The 15,679-nt window shown below is 41.5% G+C and overlaps 1 protein-coding gene across 3 annotated transcripts in view; it reads right to left on the bottom strand.

Annotated features, from left to right (window-relative positions):
* The window catches only part of PTPRB (protein tyrosine phosphatase receptor type B), a 65,391-nt gene that overhangs the window by 20,715 nt on the left and 28,997 nt on the right, over positions 1 to 15,679 (bottom strand). For all 3 annotated transcript variants that reach the window (XM_075427690.1, XM_075427691.1, XM_075427693.1), the window contains 11 exons: positions 14,262 to 14,522; positions 11,848 to 12,114; positions 10,294 to 10,557; positions 9,017 to 9,280; positions 7,791 to 8,054; positions 6,793 to 7,056; positions 5,647 to 5,916; positions 4,751 to 5,014; positions 3,665 to 3,928; positions 2,997 to 3,278; positions 1,509 to 1,787 (listed from right to left, as the gene is read on the bottom strand). In XM_075427690.1, coding sequence (XP_075283805.1) covers positions 1,509 to 1,787; positions 2,997 to 3,278; positions 3,665 to 3,928; positions 4,751 to 5,014; positions 5,647 to 5,916; positions 6,793 to 7,056; positions 7,791 to 8,054; positions 9,017 to 9,280; positions 10,294 to 10,557; positions 11,848 to 12,114; positions 14,262 to 14,522 — 2,943 coding nt within the window. The remainder of the gene's footprint in view (positions 1 to 1,508; positions 1,788 to 2,996; positions 3,279 to 3,664; positions 3,929 to 4,750; positions 5,015 to 5,646; positions 5,917 to 6,792; positions 7,057 to 7,790; positions 8,055 to 9,016; positions 9,281 to 10,293; positions 10,558 to 11,847; positions 12,115 to 14,261; positions 14,523 to 15,679) is intronic.

Raw genomic sequence — 15,679 nt, 5'->3', positions numbered from 1 at the left:
GAGGAACCGCCTTGAGTCAGCCAGACACAGCATTCAACTAGACAGTACCATTTTCCACACTGACTGCAGAATTTCCATAGGAAATGTTCTTTGTATGATAGAAAGCTATACCTTGAACAGTGACACACCACAACTAAACTGGAAGCGAAATACACATGGAAAAACCTTCAGAGGACCAGTGCAGCAACAGTGGGGATTTAAAGTATCTACATCGCTCAATCTTTTAAAAATCTGTATTACTGCAACTATATTGCATGTATGGGAAACATATATGGCTACACTTCAAAAGGTTTTAGATTGCAAAACGAACCAATAATCCACATGTTTATATGTTGTTTAGCTAAACCTCTTAGATCTACAAAGCCTAGCTGCAAGTTTTTATGTTCCCTTGAGGTATGGCCTCCAGTGTTAACCAGAGTCTGGGATAGCAGCAATGTTCAAAACAAGTAAGAACAAATGTGAAACAGCTAACCTTCAAACCGGACTCAGTCTCACTTCTTGTGAAACAAGTATCTAGTTCTTACTACATCTGAATTTGTAGAATCCTTCACGGCAGAGGAAGGAGATGACATTGTTGCCGTTAAACGGCAACTGTTGGGGGAAAGGTGAAGGTGGGTTGGTGACTGAACTCTGTAGCTTAGCTCTCTAGCTCCCAAACAAAAAAAAAATTTTTATGATCTAGCATTTCACACAAATGTGGCTTTTAATAAGCAGCTATAGAGGCATGCCTGAACATAGGCCTCCTGGCCATCCTGTCATTTTTGAGAAGTTTACCCCTGGAGTGATTCAGGCCTCTGCATTGTGCTGTGCCACTGAATCCAGAGGTACTGCAAAAATTGGAGCACCTTCAGGGCCAGCAATGGCAGGCTGTTGACCGTGGCGATGCCTGGCAGCGCAGAGGCTCCAGCAGATGCTATCGCTACCCCTCCGCTCAGCAGCCTAAGGGTGGAGCAATTGAAGAAGCTGTTTCAAAGCACATGCTTGGAAATCTGTGATCCTCCCTTAGGTAGAACTTCTGCAGGTGATTTGGTCAGGTAGCACCTCTAAAGAGTGTATAGAGAGCCCAAAGAGGACCCAGAGCCACAATCCAATGTCCTTACTGATGGGCATTTGTGCTGAGGATGGCTACTGTCCATAAGGGAAAACAGCCAGGCACAGGATGCCAAGCAGCAACCACAAAGACAATTAAAAGTGTGTGATGACGAGGACATCTTTGGTGCTGAACAGCAGAGTGACAGCATAAGTTTTGACGTTTCTCAGGCTATATTTTGTGAACGAGCCAAATAAGCAAGTCTGGCGATGTAACGCAAGGCAATATAGTTAAAATCCTGCATTGTCTGTCATAACAGGGACCAAAGGACAGGTTCACCCTATTTTGGCCACCAGATTACGAGTGCCCCACACTGGTAATTGTGGAGTTCAGAACTCCTTTTGCTGTCTAACCCACACAAGCAATTGCTTATTGCTGCTCACTGCCTCCCATCACAGCAACTCCTAGTTCTACTTACGGTCGATCATTGTGATGGTGCTGTCTTCAACTACTTCACTTGTCATATCTGCAGAATGCACCTTGATGGACACCAGGTATCGCTTGTGGGGAACGAGGGTCATGATATTAAGCAGGGATTTGTCTTTTTCTATCCTTTTCGAAAATTCCACTTCGCGAGTGTCCAGTTTTTTGCATTCAACGCTATACCCATCGAAGTCAGAATCGGGAGGAGTCCAGGAACATGCAATGGCAGTAGAGGTCTGGGGCCGACAATGAAGACTTTGTATCTTGTCTGGTTCTAGAGGAATGTTGAGAAGTTGAAACTCAGTGGCAAAAGGGACAGGCATCATACACTCTCTCCTCACCCTATGGCCCCCAGATTCTGCATTAACCTTTTGATCAGAGCAGGAGGCTGGGAGCCAGAATCCCTACCTCATATGCAAATGTGCGCTGCCTGATTTTTGGGCAAGGCTGTCTAACTCATTTTAGCCATCCGAAATCAGATCTAGTGACATCAGTCTCATCAGGTTTGTGAAGCTTCAGCAATTAATCGTGAAAACAAGCAAACAAAACTACATGCCGAAGTCTTAACAAGAACAGCAACACTGGAAAGCAATGGATTTCTAGAACTCTTGTTTCAACTTATTTGGACATTACATGTGGTCAACAGTATTAGTCAATACTGATACTGTCATCTCATGACTGATCTGGTTTCCTGGGTAGCATGTGGTGTCTCCATGTTACTATAGCATATCACGGAAGTATGCTTTATTCGTGTAATACTGGAGCACCATTTATAACATGTGACATGTTACAAAGATGGGTTTTCTCTTTCAGATGGCAGACATTTACATTTAAGTGATTAAATACAAGTGAGAGAAGTAGCTATGCTCTTCTTTTACTTAATATGTTGAATGAAGTACAAAGAGATATTCAGCTTACTAAATATAGATGTCAATTTGGAGTTGAATCCCACCCCAAGTGACATGAGGGTCTGCCAAGGTTCAGTAATGTTTACAATTCCAGGTCACTTTTTCAAATCAGCCTGCTACTGAGGTTGCTAGAGACAGTTAAAGATGATGTCGATCCACAGACACCGACAGAAACGCAGAACAGAGGAACTCTCTGATTCCAGTTTCAAATCTAGTACAGCAGGGTTTCATTCATCCTTCCTGTGTGATTGTTCGGAAACATTTTTATTGTTTCAATATCTTACTGTGAGAAAAGCTTGGATATTCAGCCTTATTTTACTCCTGAAACTGATTGATTCAGGCTCTGCAACCAAACAGCCCCACTCTGGATGTGAAAATTGCAAATGCATGTCCATTTTCAATCTTCAAACAGTTGACCTTGCACACAGCAAGGGCTTAAAGTCTAGTTGAATTCATTGCCAGTCATTCATGAATTTATTAATGGAAATTACTGACTGCAGAATGCATTGGTAAGATTTAACAGTTTTGCATCTCCTCCAGCTGAGTGTTAGCATGCAATGGAAATTGCTACTTACTCGTTCTCACACTTGCAGACTGTGACTGACTGTATGTCTTCCAGCTGTCGCCACTGACCGTTCTGACACTGAACTCATAGAGTCTTCCTGGTCGTAGGCCATAGATGATGCGTACTTTTGATTTGCTGCTGCTGTAGGGATTGAATACTGAGAGGGGATCCTTTGGAAGCCACCGCAACTCAAAATCGTCATAGTCTGTCCAGTCTGGAGGACCCAGCCAAGTGATTGACAAAGAAGTGTTTGCAACATCAGTAAACGATACAGTGTTAGGAGGGTTGGGTGCTACACAGAAAGGAGGGAAAAAAGGCAAAAAAGAGAGATTCTTAACAAATTTTTACACAAGACAAATAAGATGAAATTTTATTATTTTCTTCATGCATCACAAAGCGGTTTATACTATCCAGTGCACACAGCCAGTTACCGCATCTGTGCTGACGGTAGTGACTTTCACAAACATTACATACTCCTGAGCCTTTGAAAGAGAAACAGTGCTGAACAAAATCACACTCCATTGGTTTAATACCCTTAAGGATATCCTTTATCTTGACACCTTCAGTGACTCTTACAACAAATCCTCACTCAGAATAAGTCTGTTGCATAGTTGTGAACTAATGTGAATTCTGACAGATGGGACTAAACAAAACTCCCAAAGCTTTTGTGTCTTTTACCTGTCCTTCCTTCAGCATTTGCTGTGTTGGTCAGGTCACCACTGTGAGTCACCACAACCAGAGTGTACTTTCTGCCAGGAACAAGCCCCTGGAAATGCCACTCTTTCAGGTCTTTCCTGTGCCATGTTTCTTTCTGTGTCCCATTTGGGTTGTAAAGATTCAGCTCATAGAAGTCAACATCTCCTGCTGCTGGACCCCAGGTGAACCACAGACTGTCTGTCATGTTGCGGTTGGATGCCTTGAGACCAACAACTGGGGCTGGTACTGAAAAAAGGGGAAGAATATTACTTTATGTGGAACATCCTTAGGGTGAGGAGAAGCAACAAAGCCAAGCAGACCTTACACTTATTCTGTAATGACAGCCATGTAATAAACTAGACAGCCACCACAGTTGGCCAAAAAGCCAGGAAGCATCAGGAAGTATATCTCAATAGTTTCTTTTCTTACTTGAAACTGCCATGGTGCCCAAAAGAGGCTGAAATGTTTACAATAGCTAGTTTTGCAAATGTTAAGCAGCTTTTTCACAGTCAGTGTCTGGAAACATCCAATCCTGAGGCAGCTGAAGAAAGCACAGAGGCAGTAGTACACACCAGTTACCATATGGTGCCTCAGAGGATAAAGAAAGGTTTCACAGAGTGTCAGGGCTGCTAGAGCTGCTTAGGAAACTCTGCTTCCCACATGTGGCTAAACAAACATGGAGCTGCAGCCAGAGCTCCCCATAGGAAACAAGTTCTACTTCACTGGTAGCTTGTCCACCCCATTAACCCTACTTGCTTTGCCATTTGTCTTTTGCTTTCATAGCCCAATATTGCTTTTAGGGTGGGAGACAGCTGTCTTACGCACCATACATTGGGATGTCCTTCTCCTGACCTCAGTACCTGGGAACTACTGCTTCATTTTTCCTCTTGTAACCACATAATTCAGAATTCACCTTCTTCTTTATCTAATGATTTCCATCTATAAGAACCAGTTTTGATATTTCTAATAGCTGCTCTAATCTAGCATGAACATCAGACCCAGACCAGCTCACTGGTGTCCCTCGTTAGCACCACACTGGAGACAGATGATTTTCGTAGATGTTCTTGCCTGTTCTTCCAAAGACAGACGACTCGTTAGTGAGGTCTCCGCTGTGGGTAACAATCACCATTCGATACATCCTGCCTTGCCGCAGGTTCTGGAATGAACACTTCTGGAGATGCTGCTCTCCTGAAATCCTGTCATGAAGGGACTTGTCTGGGTTATATAGGAAGATGTCATATGAATCAAGCTCCCCTTGTGAGGTTGTCCAGCTGAAGGACAGTCGGTCAGTGGTGTTCTCCGTGACTTTCAGATTTGTGACAGCTGCTGGAACTGAAAAGAGGGATAAATGCAAGGGTAAATATCAAAGTGTCTAGCCACTAAGCTGAACCTTTAATAAAGCAACAACTCATGGCTGGAATACATTTGAATTAAGCCACAAGTAGCTAAGTAATGTCAACATCAACTTTCAGAAGCAAGGGGAAGGCATTTATGAGGTGCCACTGAGTCTCTCCAATAAAATGTTTGCATTTCCCAGCAGGCCTGGTTCTCCAGCCTATGCTCACACAGAACTGCCCTTTAGCTTCTACAAGAAGCTTTACTTGAGTAAGGACTGCAAGACTTGGCGCTAAGTTTAGGGATGTGTATTCACATCAAATCCCGTGCTAAGAACTTTGAGACTGTGAATTAAAGACTTGATGACAATAAAGCATTCAGGTAATTCCATAACAGACAGACTGAGGGAAGCATTCAGCACTTTAATATCCTTATTATGAACCATGGCCTCATTATTACACTAACAAATTTCAGATTCACATACCAAGCCCATATCAGGAAAAATGATGAAAAAATATCTGGAGTTTGTCTTTACTGGAATAATTCCAGAATCAAGATACAGAGATGATTCATGTATTTAATGATACCCGACTGAGGAGGCTATAAATAAACTAAGATGTTCTAATTACCTGTTCGGCCAGCAGTTTCTGCTCGTTTACTGAAGAGCCCACCACTGACTGTCAAAACTTGTATTTTATACTTCTTGCCGGCTAATAAATCTTCAAATTTGTGCTGTTTGGCAGTAGCTGGCTCTGATTTGTTGCTCAGGAGGACTCCTTGTTCATTCAAGAGCAGAATGTCATATCTTTCAGCTACACCAGGAGCTTTCTGCCAGGTTACTAACAAGGAATGACTGCTGTAAGCATGATGGGCTAATAATTCCTGGACAGAGGCTGGAACTGGAAGCAACAATTAAAGGCAGGACATTACCAGGTGAAATACGGACCATTCAATACCCAACTGTGAATAGAGTAATTAATAGAGAATATCTTTCTACATTTGCATGTTCACTTGTGGGAAAAGGGATATCTGTGCAAGTGTTGGCACAAGCAAATAATTCCTACATATAAATACAGTCGGATGAAGTTACAGAGTGTCATGGGTGTATGATCTAGGCAAGGAGAGGCAAAAGATACACATAAATGATCATGAAAAAAGGGAGAAGGAGAGTAAGATGAACTGACCGAAACAGTAAAGAAAGGCACGTGAAAAAGAACTGAAAAATAAATCAGTGGTAAACTGGTGCAAAATAGTGGCACAGAATAGAAAACATTATCCAGCATCTGTTGCACAAAAGTCAAGGCCACAGCAAACAAACACATGCAGGTGCTGAAGAGAGAGGATGGATTAAAACCAAGGTGTTCCACTGTTCACACGCCCTGACGCAGTATATTGGGGCAATACATTGTCTAACAAGCCTTGGCCATGCAATGGGCTCTGCTAGAACACAGTACTTGACTACTTGGAGCCCTGCAGATTTATGTGCTGGATGGGTACAGGCACAGCACTGGGAAGGGCTGGAACTGCATTCTTCCTATAAAGGCACACTTTGGAATTCCACACACATTTACCCAGGTAAAGCTACTCACATAACAGATCTCACTGGTATTAACAAAAGCCAAGCCTAAGTGTTTGCACGCGTGAGGACTCATGCTCCTTGAGATAAAAACTTCTCATGAGTCTGGGTCTCCCCATATACCCAGTGGTACGTTCATAAACATTATTAACTAAGGGTCAGCTGGGAAGACTTGCTCCTTGACTCAGAAGAAACGTACTTGTTCTCCCAAAAGCTGCTAGGCTGTTGTGCAAGGTGCCACTGTTAGATTGCACCACCACCTGGTACTGCTCCCCAGCTTCCAACTTGTGAAACATGTGCTCAGAGATGTGTTTGGAGACACTCTGGGACTCAAGCTGATGGTTTTGCTGAAATATAGTCACTGTGTAGGAGTCAACATCTCCACCTCCAGGAGTCCAGCTCACTTTCAGGCTGTTTGTCATGCCGTTAGGTGACACATGAATGTTTCTGACCGCACTCGGAACTGGAAAAAAAAAAGGAACACAAAAGGCACCTGCTAGCAAATTTTCTGTTTGATTCAGACTTTTTAATTCCTACTTTTTTATGGCCACAACAAATGATTCAAAGGACAAAGAGCATTTACAGGTACAAGTAATTTCACTCATGGGTAAACACAAGTAAAGCTGAAGGCATTTGTGTTGGATTGTGTCATTTTAGAAAAGCAATTCTATGTATTTACAGGAAAAAAAGTAAAGAAAATGTAAGCTAAACAGAAAAAAAGTTTGTATGTTTTTTTATCTGGACAACCTCCCTCTTCTCCAAATGATGCTTTAGAAACATCTCAGAAAATCAAAGTTCTTTATATCCACTTACTTAGGCATTTTGCAGTTATAACCTCACCCATTCGTTTCAGTGGGGTAAACAGAGGCATAAAATAGCTTAAGTGATTTAGCTAGAGATACTAAGCAAACTGACATGCATGACAATAACAGAAACCCAAACACTGACATCTCAATACCATTCTCCTGCAATAAATCAAATTATCTGCCAATAATGAAATATTGGTGCCTGTGAGAACTGTTTATTAAGCACAGATCAAGTTGGCTGAAGTACTACTGTGATTTTCAATGAGATCTACTGTCTTTGTGCCAGTGTTACAGGAGCTCATATAAGATCATAGTTCTCCCTTGATTTTCTGTGCCTCATTTCTTCCTCTAGAGCAGCCCCATACATCTTAAATACCACATTATTTCTTACTTGTCAGGCCTTCTATGAAAGTAGCACGTTGTGCATCTCCACTGATTGTCAAGACAAGAATTTTGTATAGCCGTCCTGGAGTCAGAGCTGTGAACCAATACTCCTCGATCGTGTTCCCAAGGAAAATGGGTGGGAAGATCTTCATATCATTGAAAAGGAGCTGAATCTCATATTTATCAACATCCCCCTCAGCCTTTGACCAAGTTACCTGCAGATCTTCTGTGCTTCTGTTACTAAGAGCCAGTTCCTTCACTGACTCTGGCACTGCAGAGGTGAGAAGAAAGACGGGAAATTTCTCAGTACTTACTACCAGATCACAGCACAACAGTAACAGCTCTAAGGCCATGCTCCTGAGCTAAAACTTTTCATTCAGTTCTTTAGGAAAAGCAGTAAATTGCTTTTATTTGCAAGGGTTGCTCTTTGTGGTTTGCACCACAACTAACAATGGAAGGTCTCATTTAGGAACAGGAGTCCACAATCTATCAGCATAAAAATAACAAATGATTAATAACAGATCCTGCAGGGACTTTACGTAGCCAATAAAAATTGAGCAGGATCTGCATGTACAAGAAACGTGGTGCAAAGAGGTGTGAGACAGTGGAGACCCGAGGCAAGCTGTCTATGTGATGCAGCACCACACTGTGCAGTTCCCAACTCCTGCCAAACGCAGGTCAGTTATTTTTGCCCAGTGCTACATCTGTGTTAATAAACTTGGTTTCTTAGCATGGCTCATTAGCTTACATGCAGTGCTAGGTGAAGACAGGCAGATAACATGCAGATCCTTCCCGGCTCATAACCAGCCACCTTACCACTCTTGCCACATGCTCTCCAACTCCAGTTCTTGGGGTAATTTGAGTACAGTGAGGTCTAGCCTATCTTCTTCCTTATACATTTCCATGACTAGAAAAAACTGTCTTGTACATTCTGGCATAGTTTAAGCATAAATGCTAAGCTTATGTGGAAATCTGTACAACTGTTTTTCAGTTTTCTATGGTTCAAGATTTGCTTTCCAAGTCCACAGCACTGGTCTCCTCTTCCACTTTCTATATGTCTGTAACTTAAACATTGGTCATAAACTAAATGCCGCTTTCCATATTTGGAATGACACACATTCACAGAGTCACACTCAATATCCTATGTTAAAATCATGAGGTTTTTGAGCCCAGCTATGGTAAACACAAAAAAATCCCGGAGTGTTTCAGGATGTTTCTAGTGTATTTACTTACTTGTTCTGCCATAGACCCTTTCACTAGTTTCGTATTTCCCACTCCGTGTGCTGACTGTGACACTGTACTGCCTCCCTGGGACCAGATCAGTGAACACACATTCATTTTCATCCTTTGGGACACTTTTTGTTTGGATGAAATCATTGTTGTTCTTGATGACCACTTCATAATTATCAAAATATCCAGAGGCATGTAACCAGGACACCTTCAAGTAGTCGCTTCTGGCTGAATTGCTGACAGTAAGTCCCTGAACACTTGAAGGGACTGAAAGAAAAAACACAAGAAAAAACACAATTCAAGATTCAGAAAGCAGTAACTTCCTGAAGTAACAGGAGTTGCCGTAGTGGACTATACTTGTGGTAATTACCAGGCTTTTCAGAGGAAGTTGCTAAAAGACCACAACATGGATTTAAGCAATACTGCACCCTCTAAAATAGTAACTCTGCAGTTTCCAGGCTGCTTTATGTCGTATTACAATAGCTTTACTTTCCAATTTTTGGTCTTTTGGAATGTGGCCAGTTTTCCTTATAGGAGTGAGTTCCACAGGTTCACACTACTTGAATTTGCTTCTCCTCATTTAAATGGCTGTCCCTCAGATTTTCACTTACATCATGAGAAGACTAAAATTGCACTATCTTGATACTCTTTGTCATTTTAACACCCCTTACCATCTTTCTTTCATTCTACTAGTTTACCAAGTGTAAAGTACCAGTCTTTTCAGTCCTGAAGGAAGTTTTACAAAGCTTTCCATCGCTATTACCACCCCTCTCTGAAATTTGTCTATTCCTGCTATAATCTCCTTGGACTCTGCATGACCAGAACTATAGACGTGGGTGTTACATGACCAAAACCAACAGACATGTGTGTTATTCATTTATATGACACCTTACTAATATTTCAGTAGTTAGCACCAATCCCATTCTTTCAGTGTTTGAGCAACTTTTTGGGGGGATGCTCTGCAGGATACACTTGAAAAGCCAAGTAGAGGGGTTAAGGCTAGGAAGATGCACTTGAGCCAAACTGATACATGATTTCTGCTCACTCACAAGGACTAACACATGACTTTATTCATGATAAAGTAATTTTGTATGACATAAAGCAGCATACATTAAGCAGGGGCCTAAGTATACGACTAAGTCTGTAAAGCTGTAATTTTATGGTTTGACCCTCCAAGCCCTGCTCTCCCATCCCAGTTTGGTCAGATATTGATAGATCATTGATAATGGCTATACAAAGCGGGGTTATGGCAACTGGATTTGCTCAGAAGTTCTCTTTACCTGTTCGTTCCTGGCTGAAGGAATAATTTTCATACTTCCCACTCTTCGTGGTTATCATCACATTGTAAAGTGTCCCAGGAGTAAGGCTGTTGAAGGAGCATTCACTGAATGATTTGGAAATGGTGAGAGTCTGAACAATTTGGTCATCGTGAGAGAGTGTTACCAAATAACTGTCCACATCTCCAGAAGCTGGGAGCCAAGAAACACTGAGGTAGTCACTGCGACCCGAGTTATTCACTGTTACTCCCGTCACGCTGGAAGGAACTGTGCAACAAAGAGGAAAAACCAGAAGAGCTTTAACTAGTTGATTCCTATTGCTGTGAGAATACCTGGAACGCCACCCTGTCTGGGATGGATAAGCAGTCTGAGATTCCTGAGAAGCTCTGCTCTGACTCCCACTCAGCAGCACTCATCTGCTTTTCAGAACAGAGTGAAGCAAATTGTCTTTGGTGGCACCATCCCAGCACTTCTAAAATCCCAGAAGATGAGTTAACCTCTCAAATTGCCATTCATCAGCAACGGCAATAACTACTGAGGCTTGTATGAAGTCGAGAGCCATAGCAGAATGTGTTTCATTTACAATGAGTTCTCTGACGCCTAGTGGCCAAAACATGAATGCAGTTTGTTTTTCAAGCCAGCAAGATGAGCTCAAAGGCTCTACATTGCCAGAACTACCATCAGTCAGGTACAAAACTATCAGAGTTATTGCAGGGGCAGACCTTAATCCTAATGAACTGCCACATTTTCACTCGACTCTGCAGCACTGCACTGACTTACCTCAGAAGTGGGACTGGCCATCAGCTGGCAGAGTCAAAAAAACTGAAGATTTTACAAAATATGTTTATGTACTTTAAGCATTTTAGTGTTATTATTCTCCATTTTTTTTAATCTGAAAATAGTTGTTTTCAAGAGAACATTAGATCGAACTGAAGAACACCTGACCTTTGCCAGATTCACATAAAGGGTGACATTGCACTGTGTAGTCAATTTTTCCCTCTATCTAATTATCCAAAGGACCGGTATTACATTTCATGAGTCATTAAGCTTACAGAACTTGATGCAATAGTAAATCCTGTCCTGTGCAGTATAGAAGGGCCTCATAATGAGTAATTAACCCTGGTGGACATTCTTTAACGTTGGATTGGAGAAAAAGAATGGGTCATGAGAGACTGAGACATACACTCATCCCACCACCTTTAGGCAGCTAATTTGCACACCTAAGTAAGGAGCAATCACCCTACGCTGCCATCTAGTCAATGGAACATGAAAGTCCCTTCCAAGGGGACCACAGCTGTACATCACTCTCAGGGCGTATTTTTGCCTTCACTGCAGAGTGATCCTCCTGTACAGAGCTCCTGTTGTAGCAGAGCAGTTAGCTCCCTAAAGGTACGTTAACATGAATCTGGACCCACACCCTGAGGTCACATACAGGAATTAAATGGCCGAAACTCCTGTATTTCTGAATTGTCAGAGCAGTCGCTTAATCACAAGACCATTCTCTTTATTAAAAATCAGCTTTTAGGAACTGACATGCTGGAGTATTTTCCTTTTTACCTGTCCTCCCCTCTGCAACTGTTTGCCTTGAAGATATCCCCCCGCTGACAGTGGTGACAACAACGGAATAGAGTCCTCCAGGTTTCAGGGGATAGAAGTGGTATCTGTTGGTTTCACTGGGAACAGTCTCATTTTTAATAACAACATTCTCGTGAATCAGTAGCACTTGGTATGAGTCTACATCTCCCAGTGCTCTTGTCCAGTTGGTGAACAAGCTGTTGGTTGATCCTTGACTTGCCACGGTCAGACCAGTCACTTGGGCTGGCACTGCAAATAAAATTGTCATAATGTTACTGAGGAGAAACAAAATAAAAATAAAACAAAACAAAATCCCCTAAATAACCCAAGTTTAGTCACACTGAGGAAGTGCATCAAAAGAACATTTCAATTTGCAGCCAGACTCAACAAGACTAAAAATAATCTAACTGTGGACTGCTTCCTGTCTGATGGGATGTGGTCTATGGGAAACTATCTAAGGCACAGAAAGGTCTTTCAGGCTTTAGCACAGCATTTCTCAGCCAGACTAAAATGATTCAAGATCAGGGAACTGGAAGAGATGGCATTTCATAAATACCATTAAACAAAAGCCATCAATTCAAGAAATCACTTGGTTTTTTGATGATTATTTCAAATACAGTCTGTGTCTTTCATTCTCCCTTTCCTCTCCTATTCCTTGTCTCTCATTCACATTAAATGGAAAACTAGTTTGATTAATACCTCAGGCACAGTCATCTGTACCTCAGAGAAGTGTCAGACCCTTTAATTTTGGGAGTAACCGAGATGGATGATTTTGGTTTTACTTTTTATGTCAGAAGATCTGCAGGATACTAACTCTTCTAGCATCAAAAGATGAATTAATTGTTAAACTAACATAACACTTATCTACATATAAGCTGGTGAACTTAGCCAGACCAAGAAGGAAAAAGAAAGAACAAAAGGAATGGAATACCTAGCACAATTTTACTGAAAAACCTTTTTTTTCCCTTTTGAATTTGACAATATTTGGTCAAAGCAAGGAAATACAGTTACTTCTAAGTATTTCTGCTTACATGCACAACTGAAATAAAGAACACTATAACTTTACAAAATGTGATCACAAGCTTCGTCTCTTGTTTTATATCAACTTTTTTGCACACATAGTACTGGATTAGCAATCATTAACAAATGCTAGAAAATTAGGCACATAGCTGAAAAAAATATCATGCCGATAAAAAACTGAATCAAAAATCCCACCTTGTTATAATGCTGTCACAACATAGTAAGTTGCAACAAGACACTGAAGTGCCCTATTCCTGTGCTAAAGGCACTTAAGTGATACCTCAGGCTTCACTAGAAGCTGACCAATTTGGGATGCATGTTTCTGTCATATTTACAGAAATATTTTGCAAGCCTAGCAAGCTGTCCTACTGCAAAGAAGCTTCAGAGGTTTGGAACGATTGTTAAGACCTGTGTTCAAATTCATTGATGTTCGTTCTTTATCACTTTGAATGTAATGCTGACACACTGTCCCTGCCTGATGTGTTTTCAAGCATTGATTCACACCAGGGAAGTAGGACACTGTAACCTTTATGCCTGAATAGGCCTCCTAAAGGGACAGAAGGAAGTGAAATCCCAGCTATCTAATCACTTAGCAGAGAAATGAAAGTGTAAGTCAAACTTCTCAGGCCTTGGAATGAGTTACAACATTTAAGTAAGGACCACTATCAAGCCATAGGCATGATTAGATTCATACACTAGCAGCTTGTTTTCCCCTGTGCTGTGCCAGACCAGAGCTACATTTTAAGACCTTGCCTGCACTGGAGAAAGCGGAAGTCAAGCAGAGCAAAGCAACACATGTGGTTTAAAACTTGCACACGTGCACAAAATTAGCACCCTGCAGGGGGTGGGAATGGGCCCTTCCCTGTGTCACAGTCATCATCCCAAGAAACAGATATAGACACTGGAATCAGAAGAGCAGAGAGATTCAAAATACATTTTCAAGGTCACACATGTTTTGTGTCTGTCAGCCTTGGAATGTTCCCCCTAAAGCAACATTTTCCTGAGTGGTGGTGGGTTTTTTTTCAGGTGATGAATGCTTTGAATCAAGGAAGTGACCTTCCTGAAGATATCCAGTGAAAATTGTTCTTCTTATACGGAATCTTGTGCTAATGTAGATTGATCAGATGTGACATATTTCAGAAAACTGTTTTGCCAGGAATTACATATCCATTTCCCTAAAACCTTAAATAAATACTGCAAGATAACTGACTGTCAGAAATGAGAGACTCTGAAACATATCTTTTCTATTGAGGAAAAAACCGTAAATTTATGACTTTTGAGATTTAGACACTGAGTTCATTCAGTTCTCTATAAAGCAAAGAAAGTTGCTAATGGTTAACAGAAGTAAAGATTAAAATAGTTTGAGAGGATGATACCTGTTCTTCCTTCCACTGAAGTCCAGTTGCTTAAAATCCCACTAATGGTAGTGATGGTAGCTGTATACTTTCTTCCAGGTACCAAGTCAGTGAAAGTGAATTCCTTAGCTTCTTTGGCAAGCCCTTTTTTTATGACAGTAAGATCCCTGTCTCCCAGTGAAACCACGTAGCTGTCCCATTCTGCAACAGGGGTCATCCACATGACACTAAGTGAAGATTCATTAGCATGCTTCACACGGAGCTGGAGAACAGGCTCTGGAGCTGTAAAAGTACACAAATATCACAATGAGAACAGGACTTTGTAGAGAACACATATGCCATTATCTCAAGCTGCTGTAAGAAATCTGTTCTGCAACACAAAAATGGGACAGCAACAGAGAGTATTTGTAATCAAGAGGGAATTATTTACCTTTCTCTAGGAAGCCAGCCTTACAAGTCTAGTATTTGGGCTACTCTTCCAGTAAAGGGCTGTAGCAGCAGACTTCAGCAATGCATCATGGCTGTAATGCTCTAGGTTTAACCTTATGTCAAGAAATATATTTTAGTATGAATGCAAATGTAGTGAAGTGAGTGAGCCTTGTCTTCAACTGTGGGCGCTAGACAGGGATACTTGTACCATGACACAGATCTACATCAATTTAGCTGTAACAAACAAGGATGCAATTTACAGGGTCAGAGTGACATTGATTTTACATTGGTTCACATCTCAGTCAAGTTGGGAGACACTCCAAACTTGCGGTGGTATAAAAGCAAGGATTTGGTGAATTTCCATGTGTGTTCGTGTCTGTGTGCGCATGCATGCATGCACAAAGAGGGTATATGTTAACTTGTGTAGTCCCCTGATCCAATTTTGTCCCAGTTACATTGAAATACAACTCAGTTTCCAAGACTGTGAGCTTATGTAAGTGAAAATTAACTCAGAATAGGGCCTAATACCTATGCTTCATAAGCAGCACATTACTTTCCTGACTGTGGGTCAAACACAGTCGTGATACACCCACTGTTGGATATTATTTGTTGGACCATGTTCTAATCGCTTCGTTGTGTCAATTAAAAGTAACACCATAAACTGAAACTATTTGTAATGTGTATCAAAGTAAGCAAGATGAGAATGTGCCTTGCTCTGATCAAGTTGGCTAGAAGTCAGAGAAAGCTTCAGTTCTGTAGCTTCTGTTGGTTCTGCCCTTGTGCAAAATTAAGAAAATTAAGCCCTTGGGGAATGACAGGTATGAGTGTAGCAGGAAAGGCAGGCACAAGGAAATGTGAGGATAAAGTAAGGTGGCCCTATCTTATCTCGCATCCTCCAGTGAGACGAGGCTCAGGCTTGAGCCTTGCCTGATACTCCTCCTCCAAGCCTTCTTATCCTCTGAATAGCAAACATGCTGCAAATGAATTCCACTCATGTCTCTGCAGTGTAT

The sequence above is a fragment of the Opisthocomus hoazin genome, chromosome 8 (genome assembly GCF_030867145.1).
Source record: "Opisthocomus hoazin isolate bOpiHoa1 chromosome 8, bOpiHoa1.hap1, whole genome shotgun sequence".
In the NCBI taxonomy this organism is placed as follows: Eukaryota; Metazoa; Chordata; class Aves; order Opisthocomiformes; family Opisthocomidae; genus Opisthocomus; species Opisthocomus hoazin.
This window is presented reverse-complemented; position numbering and strand designations above follow the sequence as displayed.